The 23,086-nt window shown below is 39.4% G+C and overlaps 1 protein-coding gene across 6 annotated transcripts in view; it reads right to left on the bottom strand.

The window, feature by feature from the left end:
• The window catches only part of dgki (diacylglycerol kinase, iota), a 96,777-nt gene that overhangs the window by 15,519 nt on the left and 58,172 nt on the right, over nucleotides 1-23,086 (bottom strand). For 3 of the 6 annotated variants that reach the window (XM_017693975.2, XM_017693970.2, XM_017693971.2), the window contains exons 9-23: nucleotides 19,942-20,016; nucleotides 18,257-18,340; nucleotides 17,986-18,081; nucleotides 17,743-17,825; nucleotides 15,133-15,193; nucleotides 12,513-12,626; nucleotides 10,831-10,956; nucleotides 8,813-8,891; nucleotides 8,065-8,120; nucleotides 7,851-7,913; nucleotides 7,526-7,599; nucleotides 6,658-6,769; nucleotides 5,779-5,978; nucleotides 3,735-3,797; nucleotides 50-150 (exon numbers count right to left, since the gene is read on the bottom strand). In XM_017693975.2, coding sequence (XP_017549464.1) covers nucleotides 50-150; nucleotides 3,735-3,797; nucleotides 5,779-5,978; nucleotides 6,658-6,769; nucleotides 7,526-7,599; nucleotides 7,851-7,913; nucleotides 8,065-8,120; nucleotides 8,813-8,891; nucleotides 10,831-10,956; nucleotides 12,513-12,626; nucleotides 15,133-15,193; nucleotides 17,743-17,825; nucleotides 17,986-18,081; nucleotides 18,257-18,340; nucleotides 19,942-20,016 — 1,387 coding nt within the window. The remainder of the gene's footprint in view (nucleotides 1-49; nucleotides 151-3,734; nucleotides 3,798-5,778; nucleotides 5,979-6,657; nucleotides 6,770-7,525; nucleotides 7,600-7,850; nucleotides 7,914-8,064; nucleotides 8,121-8,812; nucleotides 8,892-10,830; nucleotides 10,957-12,512; nucleotides 12,627-15,132; nucleotides 15,194-17,742; nucleotides 17,826-17,985; nucleotides 18,082-18,256; nucleotides 18,341-19,941; nucleotides 20,017-23,086) is intronic. The other 3 variants (XM_017693972.2, XM_017693973.2, XM_017693974.2) reach the window with 3 other exon arrangements.

Raw genomic sequence — 23,086 nt, 5'->3', positions numbered from 1 at the left:
TCGTGACTTAATCCAGGCCGTGAGAGTAAACAGTGCAGAAATCACTCACAGATGTCCCGCAGTCGCTCCTTGTCAAACTGCAGACTCTCGTACTCTTGCAGGCTGATGCGGTTGACCCGCAGTCGCAGGCGTTCAGGCACCACATGTGGGCTGCAAAGAAAACATACACACAGGCAGAACATGCATCAGCACACAGGTGGCTCTCTGCTGCACCCTGGTGTTGAAGGCAAAGACATAACACCCATTTCCTTCACTGCTTCTCCACTCATCTTATTCACACAGTGGACACTTTACTTATTCAGGTTGATAACAGGGTAATTACTCAGTCAGCAGCTACGAGAAAGTGCTGCAAAAATGTGACATCCTTCATCTAAGCCTTGAAAGTGACACAGAGACACTTTCTACAGACTGACTAATTACTGTTCCCACCTTATGTGTAACATATCAAGTGAAATAGCCACTGTGTGAAAAAGTACTCACTGATTTAGCTGAGGAGAACCATACGGTTACCAAGCAGCATGTGGAGATTATGCGGCTCTCGGAAACTAACTTTAAAGGTACAATAAGTAGAATTTGTCATTAAAGCGATCCTGCATTTTAGGGCTGCAACAGCTATTCAATAAAATTTCATAATTCAAATATTCAAAAATGGAGAAACAATTTATACAATTGGTATTTTTACCTGTTTTATGAAACTATGCTTCTGTGTATAGTTTTTATCAGTCTGATAGGGAACAAAGTTTTGTTTGTAAAGCTAAACGTGAGTTTATGAGTCACCAGTAGCAGAGTCGGAATGTAACAGAATACAGATATTGGGAATACATATTAAAAATACAAAAATGAAGTATCTATATTTAGATCTAGTTACATTTTGCAAGAGCAGTATTCAGAATACAGTTCCTTTTTACATTTTTGGGAGAATATTTTAGAATACTTACTTATACATAAAAAAAAATAGACCACCGTTCAAAGAAATACAATCACTGCCTGGTAAGCAACTGTTTTAAAATCAGCACACAACATGTAAAGACTTACTGTAAACAAAAACTCGAAACGGCTTCTTTACAAACACTGAAGTTCATTCTAAAGCCTGAGTAGACTGATAAATCACTGTGATTCGCCAGTTATTAATCTGAGCTTTAGTAACCTTGTTTGACTTGGCTGACTAAATTGAACAATGCCCACAATAGTGCACATGTTCACCAGTGACAAGCTCAGCTTTAGTATTGTACCTCATCTGTGCACGCATTCCATGACAAGATAAAACATAAGCCATTAATTGAAAATCACACAGCTACTCACTTTACAATTAAATATGTGAGATTTTTTTTCGGCATGTGACAGATAGTTGGCTTATCTATCTAAGGTTATGAAAGAGCAGTGGGGTTATGGGAGGTGCAAAAGAGTGAAGTAGGTGATGAGAGTCAAAATAACACAGAACATTTTCTGGATTCATTTTGGTTTTCATTTATGTAATGTAATTTTTCATTAAACATGTTATCAGAAGAATTACACAAACAAAACTGTCAACCAGTAACAACAAAAAACTGAATTAAATAATAAATACAACAGCATAGTTTTTACCAACTGCCTTATCAATATATATTTCAAAATGTATTCTGAATATGTTACTTTTTTATGTAAAGTAACAGAATACATTACTGAATACATATCGACAGTGTATTCAGTATTCAACCAGTACTACTTTTTCAGAGTGTTTTGCCCAACCCTGCCCAGTAGCGGACAGTGGCAGCACATGATAAAGATAATCTGCCTGTACATTTTGCAGAAACATTATTATTATGATTAGCCTCCTTTCATGCTAGTTGAATGTTCCTTTCCTGTTAAAGCTCTTGGCAGTAGTCAGTTGAGCTGTCAAAACTCTCCAATTTGAGGTGATAATATTAGTTGGTCATCTAGAACATAGTTAGCGACAAGAGTTGACCGAAAAAGCTGTTTTAAGTTTTTAAGACAATGTGGTGACACTGCTCTCCTACAGCGCTCAACACTGTCATGTTCAAACGGTCTCAGCAACTTCTTCAAGAGTGCCAGATCGGGCAGGATTCCCCATGAAACAACATGTTAGGCAACTTGTTACTTTTCACAATTGGTTCCTCCCACTCCCCCACGTGCCTTGTTTACTTCCTGGTCATCCACGTGTTTCTTTGTTTTGATTTTCACCGTCCTGCCCCCTTGTTTTGTGACTCCGCCCCTGAATGTTTCCACCTATTTTCCACCTGTGTCTTTTGATCCCTTGTGTTATATAAGCCCCGTGTGTGCCCTGCTCTGTGTTGGTCTTTGTTGGCTGTGCTGTTTGATGTATGGTTTTTGATTTTCCGGCCCCCATTGTTTGTGTAACCTGTGCGTTTTCGCCATCTCTGTCCCTCCTGCTCTCCGTGTTGGAACCTGGACCGTTATGACCATGACCCTGGATTTGCCCAAAATAAAACTCGCCTATCTCAGCACATGCGTCCGCCTCATCACTCCGTGTCACAGTTATAGCAATTATTGTTTATCCGTTTATCCAAGTTTTTCCATTACCATTTAGCAGTTCAGGTTTCATAAATTAATAAATAAACATAAGATTTAATAATTTAAGTGAAAGATATCTTTTCATATTCTTATAGAATATAAAAAAATAAATTATATATATATATATATATATATATATATATATATATATATAAAATGTACATATAATACTTGAAAATGTTTGAAAACGAAAATGTCTGATAGTTGCAGCCCTACAGCATTAAGTGGTGATGGTAAATGCTGGTAAGTGTACAACAGTCTGTTTAATACAGCAAGGAGAGAACAATGTGAAAAACATTACTTAGTGTACCTTTAAATATATCAGTAACCCTTAGAAGTCGAGAGTTTTTGCTGTGGTTTTGCTGTACTACTTAAGCAGAGCTTTGTCATTACATCATCAATTACATAATGAATTTCATTTAAATTTGATTTGCATTTTGTATCAACAGTCTAGAGTCTGCACCTCCAAGAAGCGACAAAAACAGAAAAAATATTTTAAAAAGTTTTTTTTCTTTCCATCCACAAAACAATATTTTTTCATCAAATACAAATCATAATAAAATCTCTCCTCTGCTACTAACAAACACAAGTGTGGTGCTGATTAAAAATTTAGAATGTGCCATTTGAAAATAATTTCTCTGCTTCTTTCAATGCGCTAGAAGTAATTAGCATGAAATGACACTTCTGTTTTTTCGTCAGCGCCAGCCATAACTGTGACTTCTAAGGGTTAACACAAAACTGTTTCACATGAAAGGGGGAAGAAGAGGGTTATGAAAAATTATGCTGAAGAACAATTGTACACATTTAACAAAGTTGCTTTAGGCTTCTGTGGGTAATGTCAAACATTCAAGTGAGCATTTATGAGATCTAAACCCATCATCCAGCTACTGTTCACCATCAGAGGCAAAAGAGGCTTCTACCTTGGACCACATTTCACTGTGAGCTGATGAACCACCAAAACATGTGTCACTAAAACGCACACTGGACAACTTGGTGGAGCAGACAAACAAAAGCACGCACACAAGAACACTAACAAAGACGCAGAACTTGTGTGTGCTGTCTGCACAGACACACACGGACCCTCCATCCACACTCACACACACGTGCACACGCATAAACACACACACTCGCTCGGCACTGCTGAGGAGTGTGAGGTGGGTGTGCGAGAGTGTGTGTGGTGAGGGTGTGAGAGATATACTTACACAGAGAAGGAGTCTGGGGGAGCAGAGAGGCGGCGCAAATCTGCTGCGCACACTTTCTGAATGCTGAACGCCAGCACAGGCAACACAGGAGCACAGGCAAGCCAGAGAGAGAAAGAGAGAGAAAGAGAGAGAGGCAGGGGTAGATGAGAGACAAACATAGATAAGGGGGTCAATTATTAGCATGGAGGAGGTGGAAAATTAAAGAAATAGTTCCGCAAAAAATGCAATTTACACAGTTTTCCCTTTTTTCTAAGTAGAGTTGATGAGCCAACATGTTTAGTGTCTGAGGTGAGCTTTTTGAGCTATGAGGCTAATGTAGCCTGTAGCCTACAGCCAACAACTACAGCTATAAACAGTAATAACAGCAGCCATCTTAAAGCCTGAATGTTGTTTATTTGTCCACATTTAGCAAATAAGCACAGCAGAGCTTGAAATATTTATCTGGACCTGCCTGTACGGGGACTCAGGTCAGGTCCCAATTTCACCTTTCTCACAGTCTGCCTCCAACTTTAAACAGATTTTACCATGGAGTTTTTCTTCTTACTTAATATACCTCCTTAATATCTGGCATGCCTGAGGACCCTAACCATATTGTTAACAGAATTTAGCATTGAGGAACGCAAAGCCCACAATCATGACAAAATGGCTGTGAACCGATTTAGGAAAGGACAATTTACTGCTGCCAAACGGACATTTAAATTTATTTTGTCTGGTTGAAAATACATTTTTATGTTGTAACTTGTTCCATGTACAGTCATAGTTTTAAAATTGCACAGGTGAAAGTTAACATTATGCTAGACTAAAAAATATTTGGGATGTTGTTCGAAAGCACTGTTTGATTAATAAATTCATGGAATTTAATATTGATGCTGAACAACTGATTGTTTTATTATAGTATTTTTTTATTTAATGACAGCTGTTATTGTCACCACATGGTAAATTAAATGGCTCCATCATTAAAAACGTGAGATGATGATGAGTCAGTTCAGACAGAATGTCTTTGAGCATGGGTCAGTATCGGACTCAAAACCATGATGAGGGCTGGATCAGCTTGCACTCTGAAAGGAAGATCTTGGGCTAATCAGGTGCGCACCAAAATTTTAAGCCCAATTCCAGCTCTATAATATGGACAAAATAATTCTTGGTAAGGTATACGCTTATTCCTTTACTGGAATAATTATAAGCTTCATCATAAGCTACAATAGCCTCATAGCTTAAGTGCAAGACTACATAAGAAATCTTTAGACTTGTTGATGTGATTACATTTGACATAATGGAAAAAATGTGCAAATTCCATTTTTCACCAAACTACCCCTTGAAAGAAAGAAAAAGCAAATGTAAGAGAGAGAGAGAGAAAGGCGTGCTAAGGCACTGCAGAGCACAACACATAGGAGTGAGGAGGGGTACGTTGATTAGTGCTGTTCAAAAGGCTCTTTAGACAGGAAACAGTGATGCAAGGAGGAACTGGGGGCTTAAACAGGGAAAGACTAACAGCAGGCAGAATCAGACAGGTTAGTTACATGACCTGATACAGCCACCCAACTCTTATGTTATATATATATATATATATGTGTTTGTGTCTCGGAAGGTATTTTTTCTAAAGGCAAAGCTTTGAATTATGGTATAACATGTGTATAACTAGCTAACTAACTTTCTGAATAAAAACTGTCTAGCTTGCACACCAGCTGCCTGGATAACAAACTAACAAGCCAACAAATCAACTGCATTACTCAAATAGCTTCTGTATGCATTACTGAAAGGGGGGAAACTCGCATCGACCCACACCTGCAGGATCTCACAAAGACATGTTTGTATATAAAGTCAAAGGCCTGAAGTATATCCAGCATACATATGCAAATACAGGGCATATTAAACAGAGCTGCTACTGCAGTGTAAGAACAAATGTTTACTAGTATCAGAAGGATTAGCTTGATCATAGTGACAGTATTTCAGCAAAGTTGTGGAGATGACCACAGGCATAAAAACAGGGAAGCTATGTACGAGTGGCACTTTGCATCTGTGTGTGCACGTGTGAGCATCTCACTCATTGAGCAGCGGGACAGAGGTGCGTCTCTTGCTTTTCTGCACCATGTTGGCCTGGTTGCGGAGGGAGATGCGGAGTGTTGAGGGCGCCAGGCGGCACGGCTCTCCATCCACCTGAACAGGAATGGTCTTATAGGTGGTGAGAGTCACCTCCCTGCACTGGTGCAGCCGCTCCCCATGGCCTCCGACCTGCAGCGCTGCCTGGTGGCCGGGAGGAAAAAAGCAACTGTTTTAAACTGTTCAAAAAAGTTTAATAAATGTTTTCTTTATCAGCTTGCAATGACTTGTTATATAGAAAGACCTTGCTACTTTTCTTTGCACAACTGACAAAAGTCCTACCTTGGGAATAATGCCAAACCTCATGCATTCGATTGCTTTTGTTATGATGTCAGCACTCAAACCTTTCAGCTGTTTGAACCACTTTTTACTTGATCCAAAACAATTTTGCTAAATAGTTTGGAAAATAAACCTGTTAAATTATTATTTAGGCAAAACCTGCTCTTCATACTAAGGAAGACACTTTGATTATCAAGAAGCAAAGTGTAACAAAATATAATATGGTCAAGTCAGAAGTTAACTTATATAGCGCTTTGTACAACAAGCACTGTCACAAAGCAGCTTTACAGAAAAAATTCCATGTCTGAGCCCCTAAGCAGAAGAAATCCTGAGAGGAGCCAAGACTCAAAAAGGGAACCAATCCTCCTCTTGTCAACACCAGTGTATATGAGTATTAGCAAATAGTAAATATTATATGACACATTAGCAAATTGCTTTTTTTGTGTCAACAAAATATTTGCAATACTTAAGTCCCCAAACTAGACTGGCAGGGTATGTTGACCTGCAGTGTTTAAGCATCCCTAGCTGGAGTGGAGCTACGCACCAGGGAAGCCATGGTGAAGCCGATGACCTCAATGTAGCCATCATCATGCCGCTGAGGTTCAAAGTCTCTGTGGTCCCCTGTGTTGCCCCAGGGCATGGTCCCCGCACAGTACCTGTGAAGGAGGTGTGATCTGAGTTTGTGAGAGTGTGAGGGGAGGGTGATGACCATTGATACCCAGGTCAGAAAGGTCACATGAACCGAAACAACCTCAACGCTTAGAAGACAATAACAAAAGCATGATGTCCCTGACAGCAACGTCTAATAAACTACATCACCACAGTGTTGCTCATTATTTTATAAGTGTTCCATGCGATCTAGATGTTTGTTACAGCTTTTATGTTTACACAATTCCTTTACACAAAAAAGCTTTTTTCTTATAACAAATGCAGATGAGAGACTGACACTGTAAACATGCTCATTACTGCTCAGTCATGAAATCTGATCAGTCATTGGAGACACATTTAGGAGTCATGGAAATGTTAGATATAAACAACTATTTATCTCACTGTCCACTTATGATTTGATAAATGATAGGTGAATCGATGAGATACATGGGTGCCCCTGGACAAATGAGTTATTTTGTTGATTTCCTACATGTAATTAAGTATACATCCTCTACAGAGAACACACTTCTGCACATTTGGATGCACAACTGCTGTTTATTTGCTGAATTTAACAAATAAGAAAAAAAAACTAACTTAAAATGTGATCTGTGCAAAAGTTATGGCACCTTTTATACTCAAACTTTTTCATACAACTGTAACTATTTAACTATACATAAAACATATTTAGAAAGACCCACATCACACTGGCAGTGAAAAACCAGCATGATAAAAGGTATTTACAGTGAACATAATTATATGCACACCTGGGAATATTCAAGAAGACAATGCACTGGAATTTCAGCTCCTGGATCTTGGCAGTGAGATCTGTTCCATCACACTTGGCAACCCAATGAGAAGGACGCAGAAAGAGGTAAAGGAAGAAAACAGGACAAAAAAGCAGATAAACAGTGTCAGTTATGGGGGACATTCTTACAGGGGGAATGTCACACTTCGGTAAGATTAGTAATGTGTTGGTGGGCTTGTGGCACCCTTCATTACTGCTACAGCTAATGGAATGGACAGGGCACATCAAAATCAGCACGCCCGCCCACTCAGGCCAGAAGCTTCTGGCAGGCCAAGACCACTCACCACCACTCTGACATGCTTGGACAGGTCCCTGGAGCTCCTCTGCAGGAAGTCAGAGAAGGCAGCCTGAGGGGACAGCAAAACACACACACACACACACAGAGACACAGTCATTGTCTTTCTCTACTTCTCTCTCTTTTTTTATCTCTCCAACTCTCTCGCTCACTGTTTCTACAGAGTTTCTCAGTCAGTCACTCAATACTGGAGTTCTACTCACTCCTGCATAGAACATCTTGTTGCGGAAGCGGCTGTTGAATTTCTCGGGGTTGGCCTCTGCACAGTGAAAGAAAGACAAACAGGTTTAGTAACATGTTCATTTCACATACTTTTTACTATAAAAATGGACAGAAATACAGAAGAGTGTGTAGGCTTCATCATGGATGCTATACTGTATATACAGTATGTCATCCCGTGTCAGACACCACATAAGCAACTCTATGTGAAATTACTAAACAACCCGACACAGAGGCTGTAATACAAATGGATCCCTATCCCGCTCTAGTACTGTGTTATAAGGGAAGATATTTAGTTCACCAAATGCAATAAATATGCATTAATCAATAAATTAATTCAGACACTTTTTTATCATCAACCTGCCTCAGTAGCCACCAGCTAAAGCTCTTAATCATAGCTGTCATGAACCTAACATTTTGATCAATGTAGGGTACGAGGACCCAGAGAAAAGTATGATGTTTGACCTAGCTACACATTTAAGTCTTGTTCTATTATAGTAATAAACTACTTAAAATGGAATTCCACCAATTTTTCACAATCTCTCTCAATTTTCTAAGCTTCTATTACTTGTTAGCAACATTCAAACAACCTTCAGAGAGCAAATACATTTTGGTTGATCAACTGTATGTATATCTCACTTAGTAAGGGATAATGTGCAAATTTCCATTTATGAAATATAAATATAGCTGAAATACAGCTATAATAATATTACATCTTATAAACCTACTGACCTCTGGATTCGTGGAATTCGAGTGTGACGTGGGCATCAAAGCCAAGGCTGAAGTAGTTATTGAACACATTCAGAGGAAGCTGAAGAAAAGATTAAGAAGCATTTCAATAACTTGCTGCATGTTGTGAGTTCCCTGGAGCATAATTTCTGTGCAGCCTGAAAGTTAAACTAAGTGCTTCAAAAGTTGCATGCAACACATTCAAGTACTGTAGAAGTTAGCAAATTAACAGCTTGTATTTTTGATACTGCATCATTCTTGCTGCAAAGTCATCTGTGAGGCTGCAACTGTTGCGAGTTTCAAATGAGCTGTAAGTGTGCTTTACATTATCTACACTGTGTGCACAATTATTAGGCAAGTGAGTATTTTGACCATAATAAGATTTTTAGGCATATTTTCTAACTCCAAGCTGGATAAACTTGATTGCTTAATGGATTTAAGCATAGCAGGTGATGTTTATCTGTGTAATGAGGGAGGGTGTGGCCTAAGGAAGTCAACACCCTATATCAAGGTGTGCATAATTATTAGGCAGCTTTTTTCTTTAGGCAAACTGAGCCAAAAAAGAGATTGAACTGACTCTGAAAAGTCAAAAATTACCAAAAGTCTCTCAGAGGGATGCAGCAGTCTTGAAATTGCTAAGATATTGGGGCGTGAAGATAATGTTTTGTTGCAAACAGTCAACAGGGTCGCAAGAAACGTGCTGAGAAAAAAAGATGCAAATTGCTGCCAAGGATTTGAGAAGAAACAAGCATGAAGCTACCAGGAACCCATTATCTTCCAGTTCTGTCATATTCCTACTCCTAGCTGGAGTATCAAGAAGTACAAGATGTTCAGTGCTCAGAGACATGGCCAAGGTAAGGAAGGCTGAAACCCGACCACCACTGAACAAGACACATAAGCTGAAGCATCTAGACTAGTCCAAGAAATATCTGAAGACAGATTTTTCAAAGGTTTTATGGACTGATGAAATGAGAGTGACTCTTGATGGACCAGATGGATGGGCCTGTGGCTGGATCAGTAACGGGACAGAGCTCCACTTCGAGTCAGATGCCAGCAAGGTGGAGGTGGGGTACTGGTATTGGCTGGTATTATTAAAGATAAGCTGGTTGGACCTTTGCATGTTGAAGATGGGCTCAAAATCAACTCCCAAGCCTACTGACAGTTTTTAGAAGACACTATCTTTAAGTTGTGGTACAGGAAGAAGTCTGCATCTTTCAAAAAGACAATGATTTTTATGCAGGACATGCTCCATCACATGCATCCAAGTACTCCTCTGCATGGCCAACCAGTAAAGGCATTAAAGAGGAAAAACTTATGACGTGGCCCCCTTCCTCACCTGACCTGAACCCAACTGAGAACTTGTGGGTAATTCTTAAACGGGAGATTTACACTGAAGGAAAACAGTACACCTCTCTGAACAGGGTCTGGGAGGCTGTGGTTGCTGCTGCACAAAAAGTTGATCGTCAACAGATCAAGAAACTGACAGACTCCATGAATGGAAGGCTTATCACTGTTATTGAAAAGAAGGGTGGCTATATTGGTCACTGATTTTTTTTATATGTCAGAAATGTTTATTGGAAAGTTTTGAGTTGTTTGTTTATAATTCTCACTTGAACAGATGAAAATAAAAAAGTGAGATGGGAAAATGTGCGTTTTTCATTTAGCTGCGTAATAATTGTTGCCCAATAATTGTGCACATATAGATATTCTCCTTAGAAAGCCAAAACCTCACTTTTACTTTCTGAAACATTCATGTTTGAGGTTTATTGACATTTTGGATTAACCGAGAGCACTGTAGTTGGTCATTAATAAAAATAATCCTCAAAAATAAGACTTGCCTAATAATTGTGCACACAGTGTAGAGTGCTAGATAATGGAAAGCGTGCAATTAGTAGAGCGCAATTTAGGTCCAAGCAAACTAAAGTTGCATGAGTTGCATAAAGTTTCACTGTGTAAAGACACTCCTTGGGTCTAATTTCCAGTGCTTTGAGTGGTTATGACATTCACGTGACCTCATTCACCTTCTGTGTGCCCTCTTCAGGCTGGGCAGGTGACCACTCCACCTGAAGATTCCAGCGATCCAACTGGACCACTGTACCATCCTCGACATGGCACAGGATTTTAGACACCGGCTCATCTGTGTAACCCTGAGAGAGAGTGAGAGAGCAAATAAAAGAGCAAGAGAGAGAAGGAGAGAGAGAGAGAGAGAGAGAGAGAGAGAGAGAGAGAGAGAGAGCATATGTATTGAGTGTAACGTCTCTTTAAAGCCTTTATAAAGCCATTACCTGCCATTACATTGACCCACAGGGGCTTTTTCCTCAGGGGATAAATAGAGGTCTTGAATGTATGAATTGAGATGATTACGGCGTCTATTCTAATATACAACGAGAAAGACTGTAAGCGGGTTACTGCCATTACTGTGTCAATAACAGTATTTCAACTGTAGCATGAGAGAGAGAAGGGGAGAGAGAGAGAGAGAGAGAGAGAGAGAGAGAGAGAGAGACTTGTCAAGGTCACCGCTAGTCTCAAACCGCTGCAGTCAGCAGTAGTGACATTACGTGCTTAAGATTAAAATAATTAATTTTTTTCTTGATGCACTTGGTTAGTATTCTTCCCAATTAAACCCACTCTTACTAATCCAGCTCTGCCTTCAAATCCTCTAAAATCACACTAAACCATAAGCTGAAATTGCTGTTTGTCTTCATACATTGCAAACAAGCAAACAAATAAGCAAAAAAACAAATCTTATCCCGACAGCTGCTCATCATGTCTCCGTGTCCCATTTACGATATTCAAAAAGAAACAATTGTTCTTTTATTCATCCCTTCCCCCTGAACAACATCAGAATGCGATTTCCACACGGAATTAACGCGGCATTCATTAGCGAACATAATCATTGCTAATAACCCCCCCCCCCCACCCCCCACCCCTCAACACCCATGCCTCTGTGGTACCCTCAAACCACCCCCCCCCCCTCCTCTTTCCCCTCCTTTCTCCCTCATGCTCATGTCTGTTTTTGAAGCCGCTTGCCTATATAGAGATTTGGGAGACTGGAATATATTTAGCCCCACACTCATTAAAAGGCCTGCTAATTAGCATTAGCAATACAATTTCATTACACTCTAGCTCAAAGCCTCAGAAGCATGGAGGGCAGCGCTCAGGAAGTAAAAGGCAGTTGTCTGTGGAGATAAGAGTGGCACTCGTATACATGCTCATACATGAGTGATGTGATATCACATCCAAACTAAAGTGCGTATGATTCAAATGCCACTGGCTCTAGGAATCACTTGTCATATTGATTATTACAATTCAGTAATAACTTATGCAGTATAGACATGGTCAAATGACGTTTTGTTGATTTTCTAAGTGAAAATAATTTAACACATTAACACAAGAGAACTAATGCACATTTGCTGCCGCAAAACTGCTTCTATACTGAATGAAACTTTTGAACAAGTTAATTTTCCGTGCTGTTTTTGAAATAAAAAATGTAATGTCGTATGTGGATGAAAAAGTAAAGGAGAAAATCTAGACTTCAGGATGCACATATGTAAAACAGAATAGTCTGAAATTAGCATCGTTCTACAAAACTGGTATGATGTCAAAGCATTTCCATTTGCCAAAAATAAAGATTTGTAAAAAGCAGAATTGCTCATATGTCTTGCACTTCCTATCATGTGAGGGCAGAGTAGAGATAACTCACTCCTCCCCAGTTGAGCGTTCTGGCGAGGTCATTTCCTGTGCCAAGAGGAAGCACTGCCACAGGAGGCTGTGGGTTCAACTGCAGGTCATCCAGAGCAGACAGGATCCAGCCCACCTACAGAAAACAGCACACAAACACAAACATGAGTCTCATATCTTAACATGTCTCAACATAGCTCAACATATGCCATCACACACCAACATATGACCAACATATCTCAACATATGCCATCACATACCAACATATGACCAACATATCTCAACATATGCCATCACATACCAACATATGACCAACATATCTCAACATATGCCAAAACATAACAACGTATGACTAACATATCTCAACATATGCCATCATATACCAACATATGACCAACATATCTCAACATATGCCATCACATACCAACATATGACCAACATATCTCAATATATGCCATCACATACCAACATATGACCAACATATGCCATCACATACCAACATATGACCAACATATGCCATCACATACCAACATATGACCAAAATATCTCAACATATGCCATCACATACCAATGTATGACCAACATAGCTCAACATATGCCATCATATACCAACGTATGACCAACATAGCTCAACATATGCCATCATATACCAACATATGACCAACATATCTCAACATATGCCATCATATACCAACATATGACCAACATATCTCAACATATGCCATCATATACCAACATATGACCAACTTATCTCAACATATGCCATCACATATCAACATATAACCAACATATCTCAACATATGCCATCACATACCAACATATAACCAACATATCTCAACATATGCCATCATATACCAACATATGACCAACATATCTCAACATATGCCATCATATACCAACATATGACCAACATATCTCAACATATGCCATCATATACCAACATATGACCAACTTATCTCAACGTATGCCATCATATACCAACATATGACCAACTTATCTCAATATATGCCATCACAAACCAACATATGACCAACACATCTCAACATATCAACGTATGATATGATATAACCATCACATACCAACGTATGAGCAACATAGCTCAACATATGCCATCACATACCAACATGTGACCAACATATCTCAACATATGCCATCATATACCAAGATATGACCAACATTTCTCAACATATGCCATCATATACCAACATATGACCAACTTATCGCAATATATGCCATCATATACCAACATATGACCAACTTATCGCAATATATGCCATCATATACCAACATATGACCAACTTATCGCAATATATGCCATCATATACCAACATATGACCAACTTATCTCAACATATGCCATCACATACCAACATATAACCAACATATCTCAACATATGCCATCATATACCAGCATATGACCAACATATCTCAACATATGCCATCACATACCAACGTATGACCAACATAGCTCAACATATGCCATCACATACCAACATGTGACCAACATATCTCAACATATGCCATCATATACCAACATATGACCAACATATCTCAACAAATTACCAATAATATTAACATATCCCAGTGTATATTAACATACCCTAACATATGTCAACACATATCTCAGCATGTCCCAACTTATATCAACATATTCCAGCATATCTCAAAAAATCCCAAAACAGCTAAATAATTTTAATCTTAGATTCCAGAAATTTTAAGCTCAGGTTTGATTCAGGATTTACACAAATGAATGGAGTTGATTCCAAGAGTCAAATCCACACAATATTCTCAATTCCAAAAATCAAGACATAAAGTAATTGGGGAATATGAAGTCTGATTACATTAGAAAAGGAAATTTGGATTTGGAGAGTTAATGCTAGCTAAATTAAGCTGATGGGAGCTGGCTAAGTCATGCCTGATTCTCCTATTCATTCCTTCACATGGGTAGGTGTTTTGGCAATGGGAATGCTGTTTGACTATAAGCCAATATTTCAGGGCAAGCCAAATTTACATTGTAATTTATTTTCCCCTTTGTCTAAAGTAAAATACAGCTGGATGATGTTTGCACTGTGGAAGGATGCATTTTTCATATAGGCTGTCTAGACAGTGACAGCAGAATATCTTAAAATCAGTGTAGGGTACATGGGGCAGACTTGAATGTCACTGTGTGGAGTCAAGCCCAAAGCTTTGCAGTCGGGTTTCGATTCACAAATGTCTGGAATTGAGAAATTGGTTTTCGATCCTCGTCCCATTATAAATACATCCAAAAATAACTCAATATATCATGTCCACCCTCAAATTAAAATACCACCTTTTTTGCACAGCAATACCACACTTGCATTAAAATGTGCATGAATAGACCAACAGAAACGCCCCAAAATGACTTGAAAAAAATTCTGGTTCCACTGACTTACATTAAAAGTAAAGTATGTTTTTCTTTCTCCTGTAAAGTTACCATTTTGTAGACACAAAGATTTGTTCTGACAGCAGTGATATAAGTATAATAACTATAACTACAGTTGTGTGAAGGTAAATATGTGGTGTTCCCTACTTGCTATTCCTCACATCTCTCACCAGGGGGAGGTGTTTTCTAAACATTTCAAATGCTACATACAAGAGACAAACAGCTACATTTAGGCTTACCGTCCCGTCTCCTCCACAGGCAAGGATGCGAAGATTTGGCACTTTCCTATACAATTCCAACCTGGAAATAAAGATGGAAACTGAAATGAGTAAAAGACCTTGATGTCTGTCTTACAACGATCCACCTTTGGCATATACAAACTGGCCATTTCATTAAGTATAATGCCTTGAATCTACACCCCTTGTCCATTTTATCAGCTCCCCTTAACACACAAGTGCACTTTACTATTCTACAATTACAAACTGTAGTCCATCTGTTTCTCTGGATACTTTGTTAGCCCCCTGTTACCCTGTTCTTCAATAGGCAGAACTCCCACAGGGCAGGCATTATTTGAGTGGGGAATCATTCTCAGCACTGCAGTGACACTGACATGGTGGTGCCGTGTTAGTGCATGCTACGCTGGTACGAGTGGGTCAGACACAGCAGTGCTAGAGCCACCCATTCATGCTTTTGACAGAATTTAGCAAACCAGGCCTCACAAGGTACACAAGGCCCAAGCTTGCGAGAAAATAAAATATGAGGAAAAAACAGCACATTACAGAAAGTTCACTAAAGACAAAAAAAAGATGGTCAGGTGCTCAGTGTCCAGTGTCCATTGCTCGATGAACGCCTCATTTTTATAATTTTTTTTAATCCATGATTTGATGACGGCTATTATCGTTATGCTGTAATCAGAATGCGATTTCTACATGGAATTAACGCGGCATTCATTAGCGAACATAATCATTGCTAATAGTATAAGATAGTATAAGATAGTATAAACTATACTATCTTATAAAATTTTTAATACACTCTAGGTGAGGATGGGCCTGTTTAGGTCAGTTTCAAGCTGGGTCAGTTTGGGTCAGGCTCACATAAATCGTTGTGGGCTCAGTTATGTTTCCAAAGAAGGCAGTTGGTCAAGTGAAAACATTCAATATATATTCACTGATGCTGGATGATTCTGGAAGCCTCTGTGCTCTCTGAACAGGGCGCTCACAGGGTGATCAGCGTGCTGCTATCTGCCGCTCATAAAGCCCAGCTAAAGACCAGTGTGTGTGTGTGTGTGTGTGTGTGTGTGTGTGAGAGAGAGAGAGAGCAGAGGGACTTTAATCACAGCTCTGTCAGGCACAGCTCAGCGGTAACCCTGCAACCATCCAGCTGGGTTCTGCCCTGCTTCACTCCCTCCATCCCTCACTTTTTAGCACTCTCTCTCTCTTTTATCCTCTTATCCTATCTTGTCTCTCTCCTTCCCTTCCCTTGCTCTTTTTCTCTCTGCTTCTCTTTCTCCATTCCTCCCACTCTCTTTCTTACCCTCGCTGTCTTTCTCTTTCTCTTGTTCCCTTACTCTTTCTTGTTCCCTCTATTTCTTTATAACTCTCCCTCTCACTCTCTCGCTTCACCTACTCCTTCTCACTCCCTCTATTTCTTTATTTCTGTGCCTCTCTCTCCTTCCCTCTCTCTTGCTTCCCTTCCTCTTCCTCCTTCCTTCTCTCTCTCTCTCTCTCTCTCGCTCTCTCTCTCTCTCCCTTAAGCTGCACTGTCAGCTCTGAACAAACAGCAGAGCCCATGTAAGAGGCCCAAACAGCTCAATTAAGCTGCAGACCAGAGCAGGAGACTGGTGGGATCTGAGAGCAGACAACAAAGCAGAGAAGCTTCTGGAAGACTGAACTCTACTGCATAGTTACCGTTGCTACCTAATTAAAGTGTTAACAATAGAGAAATGGTGAGTTTAAGGACAGAGAGAGTGAGAGAAAGAGGGAGAGAGACATAGGGAGGGAGAGAGATTATTTTCTTTATTGTTGTGTAAAAGTTACATTTGTACAAATGTAAATCAGTCATGTGAATAAAGCAAATCCTGAATTGCAAATATTGAAAATTGTGACAGAGAAAGGGAGAAGCAAGCAAGAGAAAGACACGGGGGCAGAGAGAGAAAGAGAGATGGGAAGAGAAAGAGAGAGTGAGCAAGAGAAAGAGAGAGAGTAAGAGGGAGACAAAATATAAGACAAAGAATATGAGAAAAGAGAAAGCGAGAGAGAGACTAAGAGGAGACAGAAAGTATGTGTGAGAGGGGGACATGAAGGAAAAAGAGAAATTAAGAAAGAGACAGAAAGAAAAGGAAGAGAGAGTGAGCATGAGAAAAAGAAAGAGGGAGACAGAAAATAGAGGAAAAAGAATATAAAAAAGAGCAAGACAGAAACAGAGACAGAAAGAGAGAGAGGGACAGAGGAGAGAGAAAGTATGTGAGAGACATAGAGACAAGATAAATAGAGAGAGAGAGAGAGAAAGAGAGATGGGGAAAAAAAGAGAGAGAGTAAGAGAGTAAGATGGAAACAGAAAATACAGGAAAAAGAATCTAAAAAAGAAAGCAAAAGAGAGAGAGAGATGGAGGAAAAGGAGAAATTAAGAGAGAGACATGAAAGAGATGGGGAGATAGAGAGAAAAGACAGAGAAAATGAGAGAGAGAAACAGGAGAAAGAAAGAGTATGAGAGAGAAAGGGAAAACAAAGAAAGAGAGATAGAAAAGAGAGAGAAAGAGAAAGTGAGATTGTGTGGTCAAGGAGAGAGAGAGAGAGAGAGAGAGAGAGAGAGAGAGAGAGAGAGAGAGAGAGAGAGAGAGAGAGACTTACGCTTCTCTTGGCCCTCCCTGGGAGAGATCAAACACCTGCCGAGGATTCAAAATCCACATGAACATCTGCAGCAACTTGGTCCCCTGACAGAGAGAGAGAGACAGAGAGAGAGAGACAGAGAGAGAGAGACAGAGAGAGAGAGAGACAGAGAGAGAGAGAGAGAGGTTAGGAGAAAGTGAGAACCCCACCAGCTTTCCTTCTTCCTTTCATTAGTGTGTGTGGAAGGTAAATGTCTTTGCCCACCTGATTCCCCCCACTCTTAGGGTTAACAAACACCAGCACAGGCTTCATTAACGGAGAAGGTAGTGGCTTCAATATGAACGGGCGCCATTTCGACTCCTGCAGGAAAAAGCAAGTTTTATATGAACACACATGCAGGTACTCACACTTACTCACACAGCTGCTGTAAGCCGTTCCATCAGATGTCAGAGAGTAGGGGTTAGGGGAAGGGAGACTTAAAAAAGGACAGCTATGTTTTGACAGGAGCTAATCGCATCAACCTGTTAAGCCCCACCTCCAGTTGGAGTCGCTCGGTGTGTCTCCATTTGAGTACCTCTGTTGTGCGGCAGGCGCTTTCAGTGCTAGTGGTAAGTATACACTGGAAAATGCAAAGAAAGGTAGTGCACTGTTAATGCCTGGATCATGCACACTTCATTTTGTGTGTGAAGGGAGGAGTGAAGTATAGTGGGAGTCCTGATCCTGTAAAAATTTCTGATAAATTAACATTAATGATGCTTTCAACTTAAGTCTGTAACTCATAATTTTCCAGCTCTGAGTAGGAACCTCAGCTCTCTCAGATGGGAAATGCTACTCGGAAGGTCGGGATGGTGCTCAGCGTATGATGTCAAATCAACATGGCTGCTCGTACCATCAATATTAAGTACCACTTCTCTGCCTTTAAATGATATATGCTTTAGATAGGTCAACATACAAACAATAGTTGCTACACACAATAGTTGGTTAAACTGTACCAATGACCATAAAGTTCACTGTTTTGAGAAGGTAAATATATCGTGGATGATAGTTATCATGCCTCTCATTAATGCTAGCTTGCTAGCCTGCTGTTATCAATATTCACTTTCATTTTTCATGCAAATCTGAGCTTGACTTTCCATGTCCAAGCAAAGTGGAACACAGCATTAGTCAATGTTTGCTAGTTTTTTGGGTTTTTATGACATACGCTTGGGATAAATAATTCCTAAAACACTTAACAAAAACTAGTCAACTCTAGCTAATCAGCTAACATTAGCTAAAAACTGTGCTGCATTAACTAGCTAGCATATGTAGCTTGCAACTCATTAGATTAGTGTTAGCCAGATGACAGCTAGCTAGTTATCTTCAGTAGATAGCTTAAGTAGTTAGCAATTCATTCAATTTAGAGTTAGTAAAACAATAGCTAGCTATCTTCAGGTTGTAACTGGCTGCAAAATACCAAAACTGCTCTATTTACTCCATTGCTCAGGTGCTAAGGAAGATATAAGTTTTCAGAATGGCTAACATAATAGGCAAGACCACCACAGCAGTGTACAAATGTAAGTTATGTCTTTTAACATTATTTATGCGAAGACTATCTCAGAGCATTCAAAGACATGAGTATGTGGTCATCTGAACTATGTGGTCATCTGAACACTTCTAAGTGGGATTCAATAACATGAGGTGCAATGTGGTCATCTGAAGGCTTTTCAGGTGGGATTCAATAACAAGAGGTGCAATGTGGTCATCTGAAGACTATTCAGGGGAGATTCAATAATGTGAGGTAATATATGGTCATCTAAAGACTATTCAGGGGGATTCAATAATGTGAGGTACTATGAGGTCATTTGAAGACTATTTAAGGGGATTCAATAATGTAAGGTATGGTGTGGTCATCTGAAGGCCATTCAGGTACAATTTAATAATGTGAGGTACTATGTGGTCATTTGAAGACTATTTAAGGAGATTCAATAATGTAAGGTATGGTGTGGTCATCTGCAGGCTATTCAGGTACGATTCAATAATGTGAGGTACAGTGTGGTCATTTGTCATTTCCTTTAGTGACATATTTAGACAGTACTACTCTACAAAAATCCAGGCTCTAGATTGTGAAGTACATAGAGTATAGCACTCAAATTGAGACACAGAGGCTATTTTGGGGTTTATGGGTTTCTCAGGAAATGAAGGATTTCTTGTCATTGCACAAGAGACGCAGTGGCTACTCACGTCCGTGCCCTTTTTGCTGGTTCTCCGTTTGAATGAAGTCCGTTTTTTCCTTCGAGTGGAGTTTTTAAACGAGCTCTGAGAGACAGGAGAGAGACAGATGGCAGCTAGACTTCAGCTAAACCTAAAACCAACAATACTGAGAGAGGACTTTGCAGAAGTGACCTAGGCTGCAGTGCTGCTCTGCAGCTAAATAAGGAAACAACGTTATCAAATTCATTAGCTGAACTGGCTCTTTTTTTACCAGGAGGTACGTTGCACAAAGAAATGAGTCTCAACTCAATTTGCTACTAAATCAGTCTTTACCGTACATGCATCAAAAAAGAGACACGCTTTCTTTACACCTGAGACGCGCTACTGCTATGGTATAATCATTTGTCTGGGTGTGAGAGACTTCCCTTCTATTAACCCCTGAATTGAAAGTGACAGTAGCATGTCACTCATCAAAACACTGATCCACCCCCTCATACGTCCTCAAGTCACAGCTCTGACTAAATCCACAAACCAGCTAAGCTACAACTGGAATGTCAATATGAGGGCATGATTCAGTTTTTGATCAATTCTGCTGTCTTTAATGGAACAGATAAAGATTTATGTAAAAAGTGAGGCAAAAAGCAACAAGTTTTTTTTAACAGGTGCATGAGAGCATGTAATGGTAAAGACTGCAGTACAGATAAATCCTGATGATTATGCTGAATCAAACAGCAGCACATTGAGGCCAGTGGAGCATAAGACAGCAGGCAACACCATGCAGCCCAGCCCTAAACACAAAAATCAGGGTCACTTCTCATTAGAGTCCCCCTGTGGCATGTACACACACAAGTACACACACACACACACACACACACAAACACAAACACAATTTGCTTTGGTTTCAATTTAAGGAAAACAGTTCAGCTAAAAATCAAATCTAGGCAATTTTTCTCTTACCCAAAATACTGCTGACTAGCCAAGATACGTTTGATCCAAAGTGAACAGAATATAATATTCAGATATTCAGATAAGATTCAGAAAACATTCAGATTTCAAAATGTCAAATACTACTGTTTTTTATTTCATATACATTTATACTTTTCTATAGATGACAGTATGACATGCAGTGTCAAAAATCACATAAGCAAGGAGTGTAACAATACACTGTGCCTTCATGATGTCACAGTGCCAAAACTGATAATGTGCATCGCAAACAATGGACAGTCTATTAATTATTGCATCAAATGCATTTGCATTGTTTGAACACTAAAGTTTCAAACTGTCTGCACCAATTAGCACCTCACTGCAGCACTTCTCCTGCCTCCTACCTCTAGTGTTGTAAGTTGTGCAACAACATGATTACAGTAATTCTTCATAAGAATTGTTCTCACTGAATAAAACAAAATCATTAACCCAGTATCATTAAACAAATACCATTGTGGTATAATAATAATAATAATAATAATAATAATAATAATAATAATAATAATCTGTAATAATATTATACACGCACACATTAATGTTCTAAGCCGTTTATCCTTCTGGGTAGGGGGGGGGCTGGAGCCTATCCCAGTGGTCACATGACAGATGGCAGGAAGCACCCTGGACAGGTCACCAGTCCATCACAGGGCAGACAATATTATATAGTAATATTCTTTATTCATATAGCACTTTTTATGCAGGTGGCAGCTCAAAGTGCTTTACAGACAAGTGATAACCTTCAACAGTGATAGAAGAAATTATGAGTGCTAATTCAAGATCATGTAGGAAAATAAAAAGATCAAAAATTAAAAACATAAATACCAAGAGACAAAGTTTTCATTAAACACTAAATTAAAGACTTTTAAGTATTTAAATGTTTCTGAAAAGTGAGCACTGAGCTTGTTTTTCTAATCAAAGGTGAATTGAGCTCCAGAGTTCAGAAGCATAATAACTGAACGAGGGCCCTCCATATTTTCTGTATTTTATAGAAGATGCTTGCACGAGACCAGTATCTGCAGATCTAAGATCACATGCTGGAACATAAACAGACATTCTGTAATGTAACTAGGTTCTAGGTCATTTAGAGCCTTAAAAACTAGTAGCAGAACTTTAAAATCTACCCTAAAAGATACAGGCAGCCCGTGCATTTCTTTCAAAATGGGAGTGATATGATGTGGTGATTCAGGTATGCAGTTTGTATGATACTAACTGGTGTCTGTAAGTTTCCATCCATTGTAAACTACATTAGACCTGTAGCCCCAAGACAAAAGTAAAGAGGCAAACCTGGGACACCTAACACATCTTGGCTGATGGACCACATTTGGGAAAAGGGAGGAAACAGTGTAAATCTGATTTGTTGCCGAACCTTTCCCTAGGCTGCAGATACAGTTAAAGGCAGATGGTTTCACTCACTCACACACACACACACACACACACACACACTAACAAACAACATCAACTACAAAATAACAAAAAAATGCATGAAATACTCAAATTATTGGCCATTTTATCAAGTCCACTTACCATATACAGTGTTAACATGTTGGACACCCCAAGTCAAATAATGTTTTGTTGATCTACAACTTAATACATTGTCTACAGGAAAACTGTTCCCTTTTAATTCATTTGCTCAGTTTAAAATATTGGAAAAAAGTAAAACGTACAATATAAAAGATGCCATAAATTTTGCACAGGCCACATTTTATGTTTTTTCCCCCCAATATGTTAAATTCAGCAAATAAACAGTAATTGTGCCTTAAAATGTGCCATGAGACATGTTCTCTGTAGTAAATGTGTTAACAAAAATATCAACAAAATCAGCAAAAATCAACAAAATACGTAATTTGATTGAAGTTTTACAAATGGATGTGGGTGTACTTTGTAGGTTTGCAGTTAGCTCATTGTTGCTGCTCCATCAATCAATGGTCAGGACCCCACCAGGACCACCACAGCAGGTATTATTTATCATTCTCTGCACCGCGCTGACACCAACATGGTAGTGACGGGGTAGTGTGTGTGGTTTTGGTGTGAGTGCATCAGACACAATGGTAAACCCATAAAGGCAGGGGTTCCTAATAAATTGGCCAGTGTAAGTATTTCATGTGGTGTTTCTGTTACTCTGTACATTAAAACAGAGGGTCTCTTTTTACATCAAAGGCTCACATGCACAAACACACACAACACAGTATGTCGA

The sequence above is a fragment of the Pygocentrus nattereri genome, chromosome 1 (genome assembly GCF_015220715.1).
Source record: "Pygocentrus nattereri isolate fPygNat1 chromosome 1, fPygNat1.pri, whole genome shotgun sequence".
Classification (NCBI taxonomy): domain Eukaryota; kingdom Metazoa; phylum Chordata; class Actinopteri; order Characiformes; family Serrasalmidae; genus Pygocentrus; species Pygocentrus nattereri.
This window is presented reverse-complemented; position numbering and strand designations above follow the sequence as displayed.